Source organism: Saccostrea cucullata, unplaced genomic scaffold, assembly GCF_032062105.1.
Source record: "Saccostrea cucullata isolate Sc308-1 unplaced genomic scaffold, CSIRO_AGI_Scuc_v1 ctg57, whole genome shotgun sequence".
In the NCBI taxonomy this organism is placed as follows: Eukaryota; Metazoa; Mollusca; class Bivalvia; order Ostreida; family Ostreidae; genus Saccostrea; species Saccostrea cuccullata.
This window is the reverse complement of record NW_026938498.1, coordinates 252,506-266,255: the sequence shown is the minus strand read 5'-3', so window position 1 is coordinate 266,255 and position 13,750 is coordinate 252,506. Positions and strand designations below refer to the sequence as shown.

At 33.8% G+C, this 13,750-nt stretch overlaps 2 protein-coding genes across 2 annotated transcripts; both read right to left on the bottom strand.

Moving 5' to 3' along the window:
• Positions 1–208: 208 nt before the first annotated feature.
• Positions 209–3,561, bottom strand: LOC134250496 (uncharacterized). Its single transcript, XM_062732861.1, has 3 exons — positions 3,088–3,561; positions 2,465–2,848; positions 209–349 (listed from the first exon to the last, which is right to left on the bottom strand). Exons 1-3 carry the CDS (start codon positions 3,481–3,483, stop codon positions 209–211), a joined length of 921 nt encoding a protein of 306 aa, XP_062588845.1. The 5' UTR covers positions 3,484–3,561.
• A 6,312-nt stretch (positions 3,562–9,873) lies between these two features.
• LOC134250470 (uncharacterized) lies at positions 9,874–12,383 on the bottom strand. Its single transcript, XM_062732830.1, has 2 exons — positions 12,322–12,383; positions 9,874–12,213 (listed from the first exon to the last, which is right to left on the bottom strand). Exon 2 carries the CDS (start codon positions 12,197–12,199, stop codon positions 10,157–10,159), a length of 2,043 nt encoding a protein of 680 aa, XP_062588814.1. The 5' UTR covers positions 12,200–12,213; positions 12,322–12,383; the 3' UTR covers positions 9,874–10,156.
• Between the last annotated feature and the right edge of the window lie 1,367 nt (positions 12,384–13,750).

Genomic DNA, 13,750 nt, shown 5'->3' with positions numbered 1-13,750 from the left:
GAAAAGTAGGGGTTAGTGCACATATAAGAAAGTTTTGATATTTTTTATATCCCCACCCCATGTTTCTTTTTCAGCATTTAATGAAAATAAATCAAGCATTTAGGCATCAAAGTATGTGTTTTATTCACCAAATATTCAAAATTAGTGTGATAATTTCAGGTAATATTTACAATTTTGTTAAGAAAAGATTTTTAAGAACAAAAAGTAATCAATTAACACATAAAACTTCACAATAGTCTGTTGGATGTCCTCTCTTTCTCTTGGCCTGGGGGTTCCAGATTGGGTCTGGTTTGTGGTGTTGGATGATGGCTTCACAGGTTTTAATCAAATCCAGTCCCACTTTCTCAATCTGATTTTTATAGTTTTCTCCATCTGATTTTAGTGGTTCTTAAACCCTGCTCTCTTCTAAAAAGCCTTCATTAGTGATTCATGTGAAAACAAGACTTACCTGTAAAAAATTATTTTAGAAAAAAATTAGATTATAATTTACTGGTAATATCATTGTTCAAAAATGTAAAATCATTATTTTGTCTATCTGACTTTGTTTTTATAAACCCAGGCCTGTAGTTTAGACTAAAATAATTTCTACATGTTCCATGATGTTTCAGAAATATTCCATATTTTTAACCCACATAGGCCGCCATAGAATGAAGCGACCTAGTTTCTTACCGAATGTAAACAGCTAAAAATTATAGAAGTTATCTTATTATTTTCTTACGGTATGTCTATAAATTTGAGATAGAGATTCTGCATTTACAATATCAAAGGTAATTTATGATATACTAAAAGCTAAAGTTATAATAAAAAAGATAATACGAATGTTGTCGTCTGCACGCCTCTGGAGACCTTAGGCCTAACGTTACGTACATGTAACATGTAATATGCTATGTTTGACTTTGCGATGTGACAGTATACTATGTATTTTGAAACCTTTGTATCTATAACGCACAAACATTGCTATTTTCAATAAGTTTGAAAGCATTGTAAACCTACAATTTCGCTTTTCCACTGCGTCAACACACTTCGGTGCTCTTGGCTGGCATGTTTGGGTACCGCTTTCGAGAATGTTCCTGTAGGCTTAATTGTGATCTCGACAATTTTTTAAATGTTTTAAAATTTCTGTCGGTTGGCTCTTTTAATGGAGTGCCATTCGGCATTCCGGTCGCTTTGAAACGGGCGATCCCATCTTCTTGAGACTTCCCCTCTCGATGTCGATTTCACTTGTCGACTTTCTTAGGCCTATGTCGTAAATATCGTAATTTTGCACACGTGTTGGTCATTTATACAACATAGAAAGATTTTTTATTTAAAAATAAATATAGTTAAACATATAAATCATAAAAACTTTAAAAACTTCTTTGTAAATTGTTATCAGTTTGAATTTTACGACATGTCTAAGTACGAAGACCCACTTGGGGTAAATTGATCAGAAGAATTCATCCTTAATACATGTATGTGACTTCATTTTTTGCATATAATTTTCACCGGTGAAAAGAAGTTCCTTGGTCTAGTGGTATGTCTCTCGCTTCAAATGTGAAAGATACCGGGTTCGAATCCCGGACGATGCATATTCTTTTTCTTCTCGAAATATTTTTTTTTTACTAAATGATAGTATTCAGCATGTGAAATGAAAAAAATTATTAGGACTGGCTTGTACAAACTCATAAAATCATCATTACAGTGTGATAAATATTCCATATAAAAAGTATCTCCTATACACATAATAAAGAATAAGCAATCAAATCTTTATGTGCATATTGAATACATGTATTTTATTTGCTTCAGTACACATGTATACATTTAATAATTCTACAAATTCAGTCGGGGGATCCGACTTTTTCCCTAAGCGGGGGACACGAATTCTCTGAATTAACTTGTATTATTTCTATTTAAATTTGTACAATGGTGATAAGGGAAGAAAAATGGTCTTTTAAATCTCTTGCACCTAAATATACAAGACATATCAGCAAATATTTCATCTAGCAGTCAGAAACCAGAGGAGACTACTACCTTAAAAGAAGGAGAAACATTCTTGTGTTAATATCAATGTCTTTATTTAATCATAAAATCCTACAAAGTACGTTCTTGTATGTGCAATATTGTTTTATTGATCTGTTCGTCATGGTACATTTATTGAAGAACCATTTGCTTAAAGACTCCTTCACACAAACCGGTCAGTGTCACAGAATGATTTAAAAAAGTGGTTATAAAGATACTAAAAAAATATGTAAAAACTCTTCAATTGATGTGGATATAAAATTAATTTTATAACTTTTTGAAGACGTATTCTCAATAAAAAATATATTAATATGTCAAAAATTTCCAGTCTACTTTAATTTGAGGGCATATTATCATCTCTGTGTCCTTCACAATTTTAGCAAACAAGTGTCACTTCAAGGTCTACAACTCTATAAATTAATATAGAAACATCGACAAACATATCTTACAAGCATTCACATCTTACATTTTCTTGTAATTGTTGTTTTACGCATTCTATTCTAATTTGTGTGGCTTCTTTTATTCTGTTATACGGTTGCTGTCTAAGCGACTCTTCATATGAATGTAAAGCCCCGTGTAAGTCTCCCACAACATGCTGACAGATTCCTAGTATCTGCCAGGATAGGTCTCTGAGTTCTAAAGGCACATATATCCCATCATCATAGAGCAGCAGGGTTTGTAGGTCTGTCAGTGACTTTAAACACCGAGATCTATTACTTAGTCTATAGTGAGATAACACCGACAACATTTCTACTATAACAAATGGTGATACACTTAGGAGCGTGTCTCCATTATGCTGACTCACATTTTGTTCTAAATATAATTCTTCAATATAGGGGATATTTTTATTCTTCGAGACAAAGACAGATTACCTACAGCTGTGTTGTACCTTTGCCTAGTAACAGTTTTATTATACATAATAAAGGCCTGCGAAAGTCTTTGTTTAGCAATACAAGTGATATGTAGAGTTTTATCATAACTCCCTGTTCTATAGTAATACAATGCTAGATATAATAAATGAGACACATGACCTAATCTTGCTGCCATTTTCAACATGCTAGAGATTATGGTATTTAAGTTCTAGATATTTTTATGCGTGCAACATAAAGTGTTATTTGCCATTGTGAAGGCTAAATGAACAAGAGTCTCAGCAGTACAGTACTGTAATGTTAACAACTGGTATGGTGAGAGTAATAACCGAGATAGTGTGTTAATTGATTTTAGATAAAGATAAAACTCCCATGTGTCTTTAGGAGAAAAAGATAATTTAAATATTTCAGTCATTCCACAGATATCTAAATCTACAACACTCATAAAATCTCCCTCAGCAGCAGATATTTCTAAAGACGGGCTACTGAGAGCTGGTTCTAGGATTGATCTGAGTGTCGGACTCAGCAGTAAACATGACACGCCCATTCTGTAATACCGATAAAGCTGTTTTAGAAGACATATACGAGCATCATCAACAATTTTTTTCATGAACATGTTGTTCTGTGGAATAAAAAAGTTTGGAAAATCTTCTCTATAAACACAATGTATGAGGTATTTGAAACACTTCCAAAAGCAATCTATTAAATTATCCGGAAACCATTTAATGTGACCTAATTGAATCATCCAGAACATTGTGGTCTTCATGAGTAGTGATTCCTCCCTAAAATTGATGACATCCTTCAGGAATATTTTCAAGAGTCCGTAACATAAAAATTGTGAATGATTCATGTTACACACAAGTTGTTGTTTGGCATGGGAATACGACAATCTCCATTTCAGTTCGTTATAAGGCGATTCAACTTTACTTCCGATAGGCACAGAGTGACATTCATTTTTTAGGATTTTTTCCAACACAAATGCAGACGGCCAGGCATGCCTTTGGCATCTGTCAACCCAACTTCCTAATAGTTTAGGCAAAGGAAAAGAGGCTAAACACAATGCAAAATCGAATTCAATTGAGCTATTACATGTAAAAGCACTACTACAAGGACCATGAATTTTTAAAAATTCAATGCCGTAGCCTTCCTTATGGAGGAACAGAAAATAAATTTCTCTCCACAGACGACAAGATAAATAGGCACCGTCATTACAGAGAACAAGACAATGTTTCGATGTTTTGCCTTGTATTTTGTGTCGAGTTGGTGTCAGGAGGCGCAATCTTACAAATCCTGGCGGTGTATCAGAATCTTCCATTAGTAAAAATATATATTTTGAGGTATTATAAAGCCGAGACTGGGATATGTCAGTTATTAATTTATAATAAGAAAACCATATCATTATACCTATGTCTGAAGATCTCAACCTAAATCCCTCTCTATAGCTACCACTTTTTATCGAAGCAAATCCTTTCCGATTATAAACAAGTTTCTATATCATCTCATACATGTCCAGCACATCCCTTCTGATGGCCACTTCTGTGGGTGTCCCTATCTTACGACACAGACCAACATAAAGGACCTCTGATACAGTGGCTGGAACGTTATTGTTGACAACTTACACGAACGATCACGTTACACGAACGATTCCGAACGATTAACACACGATTAAACCTGTTACACGAACGATCTTTCACGTTCACGATTCTACACGTTACACGATCTTACACGATTGTTAACGCAAACGCACGATTCTTCACTCAATAGTTCAAAATATTTAGGAATCAATATTTTCAAAACGAAATACGGCTTAATACTTATTTAAGATTTCAAAGATTTCAAAGAATTATCAATATTATCTATAGACTTTGAAGAAAAAAACGGAAAATGATATTTCTGTAACTAAATATATATACAAGACTTAATATTTTAGATTAAAAATAATTATTTCTAAAGTAATTCTCCGATAAAAAAAAAAAACGGATTTTGTTCGTTCTATTAGATGTGGGTCGTATAATTTGATTGAAGTGGCTATTATGATATGCAGAAAGGGGGATACGATTGAACAAAAATGGCAGCATGGAATTACTTAAATTATAATTACAAATTTTATCCTTATGTTTCCAATGATTCAATGTCTGATAAACTTGCCGACTTTTTTAATTGCCGAAATTTAAAATTAATTAATTACAAATAGGCTCAAGAGATAAACACAGATAATATAAACTCCCGAAAATCATGCCGTGTCCATGTATATCTGTCGAGTAACTAGTTATGTAAGCATTGAGAAATGTTTATTTCTTTGTAAAAAAAATTATTTATTTTCAATGAATTGATGTCAAGATTCTCTTGACCACAATAACACTGAATAAGAAGTAAATAATAATTAAAATCAGATTTTTCAAAAAGGCGTTAAAGATCTTAGTACGGTTTATCACAATATTGATCGCGCTATTTGACGAGAACTTAATATTGTACGACTTACTATATTGCTTGTTTACGGGCGATAATTAGTTGGTTCTGCATTCTATTATGTAAATTGCGTTTTTTCATTTTATTTGGATTATTAAAGGAAATACCCAGCCCAGCTACTTTCGTTTCGAAGTAGAATAGTTACTAATTCATACATTAATCAAGTCGGATTACTTAGGATTTTATGTGTCAAATGAAAGGGCCATTTACAAAAGCAATACGGTGTGTAAAGATAAACACAAGCCGTCGCGCTAACACACAGACGCTGACACGCTGACACAAGTTCGCACGTACACGCCGTTGCGATAACTCACAACTCGCAACAGCGTGTGTGTAAGCGCGACAGCGTACGTGTTGTTTGAAAACGTGTTACCGTGAATGCATGTTGTGTGTACGCGCGACAGAGTGATGCTTGAAAGTGTGTTAGCTTGATGGTGTGTTGTGACGTTTAATGGCGTTTTCTTTGTAACGCGCTGTTCAGCTTTTGCAAATAGCCCCAACCGGAGATCATACTACCGTATATGGAGGCATTTGAAACACGTTACGATGTTTTCGTCACACCAACTCTCCAATGAATTGAATGAGTTCCAAAGCATAACAGTTTAATACATGTTTACGATTCAATATCGACAGTTTTCATCGATTGACTGCATTATTTTTACCACTAAATAGCAGTAGTGGCTTAGTGGTAGCACGTGGTAGTGGTCGCCATATTGTAGACGTGTTGCTTTTCTAACCATCTCTAGCTTTTCTCTTATATTATTTGGTTTTGAAATTTTTGGCTTATAGTTTTAAATTTCTAATTGGCATATGTAGAAATCATTATCGTTGTCATTTTTAAGTTGTTAAGAAATATGAAAATATCTTTAATTAGAATATGTAGTTCATAGACAGATAATAAGCATGCGTGGCATAGAAGGTCTTATATCATTCTTATTATTTTAAAAAGATTTTAATTATTTCCGTTTTGGGGCAGAAGATTATTAGTTAAACAGTCAGTTAGTGACCTAATACGGATTCATACAGGGTGTGAAATGGAAATCCGTATTGGGCGAGGCGAATCCGAGTCCCAGTACGGGTTTCCATTTCACACCCTGTATGAATCCGTATAGATTAGGTCACTAACTGACTGTGTTACGAATTTATCCCGCTGATGACCTTTTTCAATATAAGAAAAATATTTGTGCATATTATGAAAATATTAAGTTTTAATCCAATAACAATCAACATAAAATAGCGTTACGGTAACAAGAAATTAAACTAAACTACCTACCCGTAAACCGTTTCTTGGCCGCCATTTTTATTAACAATAACAACGCTTCGAAAGGAAACGCGTGCCGGATTTTCATATTACGCCTTGACGGAGACGTAATACGGAAAATTTCAGGGCGTCATGTGATTAGCTTTTATGCAACCAGTAATCGACAAATTTTTCTGAAGCGGGATAAATTGCAAAACACCCTTTCTACACATACACTGTATCAAACAACTATGCTTTCTATTGGTATTACTACGAAGTACACCACGAACAAATTTTAAAAACGCACAATTTAAACCCACCCCCCCACCCCCGAAACTGTGCAAAATAACCATGAAAACGTTTGAATTAAATGTAATATTAATCACTGACATATAAAAATAACATCATTCTGAAATCGTTACAGTATCTTAATGATGGTTTCCACTCATTGAATACCTGTCCTATATATATATATATATATATATATATATATATATATATATATATATATATATATATATATATATATATATATATATATATATATATATATATATATATATATATATATATATATATATATACTCACCGTCAATAGAAACGCAACACCCTAATTTTAGGGGTGAAAATTATATACGGGATATAACTATGTACCAAAAAACTTAGGACATCTTTTACTTTGCCAAATTAGTTATTTAACGGTTGAATGATTTTCATTCCATGACCGGAAGTTGATTTTTAGCCCCCTGAACAGAAATCAAAAATTAGCATTTTTAATAAAATTATTGTCAATATTTTGGGTTCTCAAGGTTTTGTACCTGTTAATTATAAGTCTTGTACTAAAAGTCCGGAAAAATATCCTTCTTTCTCTTCCGGATGTGATGCCTGTATTTCCTCAAAGTAACTGAAAGCACGCATTTTCATTGCTAATGCTGGAAATTTTCAAAAAAAAAAGGAAAAGGGAGAGCTACAGATGCAAATCAACACTACATAACGACTTTTGGGGTTCATGCGTTTCAAAAGCATGAATGACAGTTACTTGACCGGAGGTCCAAGGGCTACTACATTACACCAAGTTAGAGTAAATTCGACCTCAGTATCTGAAAAACAGGCATTTAAAAAAGGACAAGAATATTTATTTAGCTAAGATTAAGACACTGATAAACTTAATGCATGGTAGAATTTGGGCTGCTTGTGTTGTACATGGCGGACTAGCACGTTTTAATTGAATGGTCGGAATGGGGGATGTTTTAGAGTTATGTGTTACTTTATAAGGTTTAAAGATAAGATTAAGAATGAATACGTAAATGTAAAATGTAAATTTACGAAACAATGATACTTCATTTAAACTTTAAATGTTATCTTTAGACCTTAGAAAGAAACACATAACTTTTAAAACATCCCCCTTCCGACCATTCAATTTAAACGTGCTAGTCCGCCATGCACAACATAAGCAGCCCGAATTCTACCATGCGTTAAGTTTATCAATGTTTTAATCTGAGCGTAATAAATATTCTTGTCCTTTTTTAAATGCCTGTTTTTCAGATACTGAGGTCGAATTTTCTCTAACTTGGCGTAGTGTAGTGACTCTTGGACTTCCGGTCAAGGAACTGTCATTCATGCTTTTGAAACGCATGAGCCCGAAAAGTCGTTATGTAGTGTTGATTTGCATCTGTAGCTCTCCCTTTTCCTTTTTTTTTGAAAATTTCCAGCATTAGCAATGAAAATGCATGCTTTCAGTTACTTTGAGGAAATACAGGCATCACATCCGGAAGAGAAAGAAGGATATTTTTCCGGACTTTTAGTACAAGACTTATAATTAACAGGTACAAATCCTTGAGAACCCAAAATATTGACAATAATTTTATTAAAAATGCTAATTTTTGATTTCTGTTCAGGGGCCTAAAAATCAACTTCCGGTCATGGAATGAAAATCATTCAACAGTTAAATAACTGATTTGGCAAAGTAAAAGATGTCCTAACTTTTTGGTACATAGTTATATCCCGTATATAATTTTCACCCCTAAAATTAGGGTGTTGCGTTTCTATTGACGGTGAGTATATATATTTTAATTTTAAAACCAATTTCATTCGTTTTAACTTTTAATTATGTCCCAAGTCAACACTCGGTCAATTTTTGCGTTTTTAGTCATTCAAATTTAAAAACACAAAATAACTTCCTTTTACATAGAGACACCATGCTCGATATCAAAAGAAATATGCTATCAGTAAATTATTTAGTAAAGAGTGAACTGTTCCAAACCAATCATATAGTCGAGAATAAAATCCTTTTGCTCAGATAAATATATTCCGGTATCAATTACTTGCAGTACATGTAGTTATGAGGTGACAAAAAATCAATAACTGTTAAACATATTCAAAATAAACTTGGTCGGATCTGTCGGATCTTGAGAGAAGAAGTTGAAAATGTGAAAAGTTTACAGAGGGATGGACTGACAGACAGTCGGACGGACTACGGAAGAAGGAGTGATCAGAAAAGGTCAACTGAGCCTTCAGCTCAGGTGAGGAAAAACATTAAGAACAGAAAGTCATATCACAGTTAGGTGCATTTTTGTAAAGTTCTTTTTTTACCAGATCAGAAATGTAGACCTATGACATTTTTTTTCTAATTTTAAATAATGGTATCTTTTAGGTTGTTAATTTTGATTTTTCCAGGGGCAATAAATACAAAATGTACAACATGACAACTTTGCAATAGTACATGTATGTCATATCGACACTGTCAATGGACATTTAAACCAATTAACAGAAGTTAAGGAGAATAACTGTGGCAGGAAATGTACATGTGCATACATAACAAATCTATAATATCAGTCTAATGTATTCTCAAAAGTGTGTGTCAGTTTGTATCGGACCATTTTATTGTCTATCATAAAATGTATTTGAATGTATCAGTTAGATAGAAATGAGGTACATGTTATCTGCATATTTCCAGACTTTTCAATTTATGTTCTGTGGTCGTCGTCCAACATTAAAGGAGAAAAAGGCATTCTATTGTTAATATTTATGTCTTTATTTAATCATGTAATCATACAAAGTACATTTCTGTATAATTATACAATGTCAATGTCTCTATGAAAAATATTGTATAATTGATTTGTACGTCTAGGTACATTGATGGAAGAGCAAATTGATTAAGAACTGCCTTGGGGGCCATAAAACTTAGACGAGCTCACTTTTTTTTTTATATCAGTCTCACCTTTACCAAAGAAATATATAGGGGAAAAGTAGGACTGAGATCAAAAGTGAGCTCATCTTACTTTTATGGCCCCAGCGTTAAGAGAATGATTAAAGAAAGTTATTATTATAATCATATGAAATAGTAATGAAAAAAAATTGATGAGAATACAGAATTCTTTTGTCCTTTTATTGTTTTTGGAAGATTTTTTTCAAAATATAAACATATCATTATATCAGATTACCAGTCTACTTTAATTTGAGGGCAAATTATCTTTAAACAGTTAAGTTTTATCAGTGTTCTTTAAAATTTCATGGTACAAATGCCACTTCCTGGTCTTCAGTTCCTTAAATTAAGATAGAAACATCGAAATATCAATCTTTACAACTGTCCATTTCTTTGTAATTGTTGTTTAACACATTTTATTCTAAAATCTGTAGCTTCTTTTATTCTATGGAATGGTTCCTGTTTGAGCGAATCTTCAAAAGACCGTAACGCCCCGTGTAAGTCTCCCACAACATGCTGACAGATTCCTAGTATCTGCCAGGATAGGTCTCTGAGTTCCAAAGGCGCATATGTCCCATCATCGTAGAGCATCAATGTCTGTAGGTCTGTCAGTGACTGTAAACACGGAGATCTGTTACCTAGTCTGTAGTGAGATAACACAGACAACATCTCTACTATAACAAATGGTGATACAACTAGGAACGGCCCTCCTTTTTGTTGATTCACCAACTGTTCGAAACATAATTCTTCAATACAGGGGATATTTTTAAATAAAAACACATGGTATACCCAGGCTATCTTCATTCTTCGAGACAATGGCAGATTACCTACAACTTCATTGTACCTTTGTCTATCAACAGTTTCATTATACATAAGAAAGGACTGTGATAGTCCTTGTTTCGTGATACAAGTGATGTGTAGTGTCTTTTTATATCTTCCTGTTCTGTAATAATACAATCCAAGATAAAGTAAATAAGACACATGACCTAATCTTGCTGCCATTTTTAACATGCCACAGATTATCATATCTAAGTTATAGATGTTTTTATGTGTGCAACATGAAGTATTGTTCGTCATTATGAAAGCTAAACGAACAAGTGTCTGAGCAGTACTGTACTGTAATGTTAACAACTGATGTGGTGAGAGTGATAACCGGGATAGTGTGTCAATTGATTTTAGATAAAGATAAGAAACCAATATGTGATGAACAGAAAAAAATAATTTAGATATTTCAGTCATGCCACAAAAATCTAAATCTACAACACTCATAAAATCTCCCTCAGCAGCAGGTATTTCTAAAGACGGGCTACTGAGAGCTGGTTCTAGGATTGATCTGAGTGTCGGACTCAGCAGTAAACATGACACGCCCATTCTGTAATGCTGATAAAGCTGTTGTAAAAGAGATTCACGTGCATCACCAACAATTTTGTTCATAAACATGTTGTTCTGTGGAATAAAAAAGTTTGGAAAATCTTCTCGATAAACACAATGTATGAGATATTTGAAACACCTCCAAAAGCAATCTAGTAAGTTGTTTGGGAACCATTTAATGTGACCTAATTGAATCATCCAGAACATTGTGGTTTTCATGAAATATGAACAGAGTAATGGAACCTCGCTAAAATTGATGACGTCCTTCAAAAATATTTTCAAAAGTCCGTAGCATAAAAATTGTGTATGATTCATGCTACATACTAGTTGTTGTTCGGCTTGGGAAAACGATAATCTCCATTCCAGTTCGTTATGAGGCGACCCAACTTTACTTCCGATAGGCACACAGTGACATTTATTTTTTAGAATTTTTACCAACACAGATGCAGACGGCCAGGTATGTCCTCTGTCAATCAAATTTCCTAATAGTTTTGGCCATGGAAAAGAGGCTAAACACAAAACTTCGTCGAATTCGACAGATCGATGGAAACCACTACTGCAAGGACCATGAATGTTTAAAGTTTCAATGTTGTGACTTTTCTGATTCAGGAATTCAAAATAAGTTTCTCTCCACTGACGACTAGATATATAACTGCCATCATTACAGAGAACTAGACAAGATGTCGTGATGTTGTCTCGTGTTGGTGTCAGGAGGCGTAATCTGACAAATCCTGGCGGTGTATCAGAATCTTCCATTAGCACAAATATATGTTTTGTTGTATTATAAAGCCAAGACTGGGAAATATCAGTTATTAATTTATAATTACACAACCAGAGCATTTGATCTATGTCAGATGATGTCAATCTAAATCCCTCTCTATAGCTCCCACTCTTCATCTCAGTACATCCTACATGATTATAAACAGGTTTCTTTATCATGTCCTCCATGTCCATCACGTCCCTTTTGATGGCCACTTCTGTCGCTGTCCCTATCTTACGACACAGACCGACATAAAGGACCTCTGATAGACGGGGAATGTGGTCCATTCTTATATGTATCTCTATAAAAAGAGAAAGCTGTAGTAATTTTTTTATTGCTATACATTGCAATGCAAATTGAGATTAGATTTAAATGATTATGTTTATAGAAACAGTAACCTATTTGATACCTGATTTCCTGCCAATGGCGGTCTATACATGTACGAGATAAATTAAAAGGAAATACCCAGCCACCTACTTTCGTTTTGAATTATAATATTTGCATCTTCATATATTAATCAGTTCTGGTTTACTTAGGCTACCTCTTTTTCCAGACATATCTATTATTCATATTTTGTAAGAGTAGGGTACTACTTTTTAGCTCACCTGAGTTGACGGCTCAAGTGAGCTTTTCTGATCAAAATTTGTCCGTTGTCTGTCGTCGTCAACATTTTACATTTTCATCTTCTTTTCAAGAGCCACTGGCCCAATTTAAACCGAACTTGCCACAAAGTTTCCTTGTGTGAAGGGGATTCAAATTTGTTCAAATGAAGGGCCAAGCCCTCTTCCAAGTGGAGATAATTATGAATTTATGAAAAATTAATGGCATCTTTAAAAAATCTTCTTCTCCAGAAGCATTGGGCTAGAAAAGATGAAACTTATGTGGAAGCATCCTCGGGTAGTGTAGATTTAATTTTGTTCAAATCATGACCCCTAGGGTAGCGCGGGGCCACAATGGCCGATCACAGTTTTACATAGGAATGTATAGGAAAAATCTTTCAAATCTTCTTCTTCAGAACCACTGGGCCTGGAAAGATGAAACTCATGTGGAAGCACCCTCAGGTAGTGTAGATCCAATTTTGTTCAAACCATGACCCCTGGGGATAGGTCGGATCGACAATGGCTGTTCAAAGTTTTACGCCGTTTGTTAAGGCAGCACATGGATCAGAATTCGGCGAATTAACTTTTTTTAATAATATGTAATACTAATGAATCAGATAAAACTATTGCTATCAATATGCATTCTATAGACTTCAATTGGACTTATACTACACTAACTACAGGAAGCACTTCACCAAGACGTCGTCACGTGACGTCTATAAAAAGAAAATAAGCCTTAAAGTAAAAGTGAAAAGTTCAACACTACCCCGGGGATAATTGATTTCAATTTGTAATAATAGTTATGTTAAAACATCTCTGTATCATGAAAAGTGTTGCTAGAATCCTACTGTACTATCACAGAAATAATTATTCAATGCTTTCGCACGAAACCTTCCAAATTTTTTTTTTCATTTAGATCCTTAAAAAATGCATCAATTCCCGTTATCCATACGATTCTAGCAGCAATTTCCAAAACTTTAGATAGAAACAATAATTAAGTTTCAAAGAATGCGGCGTAGTTTTGAATTTTTGCATCATTTTGTTATGAAGGACAGAGGAAGGCTGATCGGCAAGTAAATTAACTGTCTACTGTTATTGTAAGAAGGAATTGTAGAATTATATTAGGATACCTTATTCATAAGCTTTATTCCCACATAAATCACACATTATATTCATTCTAAATGCTTTTAAACTCCGATTTCTTGTGTTTGTTTAGATGAATTCTCCTTACGTTTCACT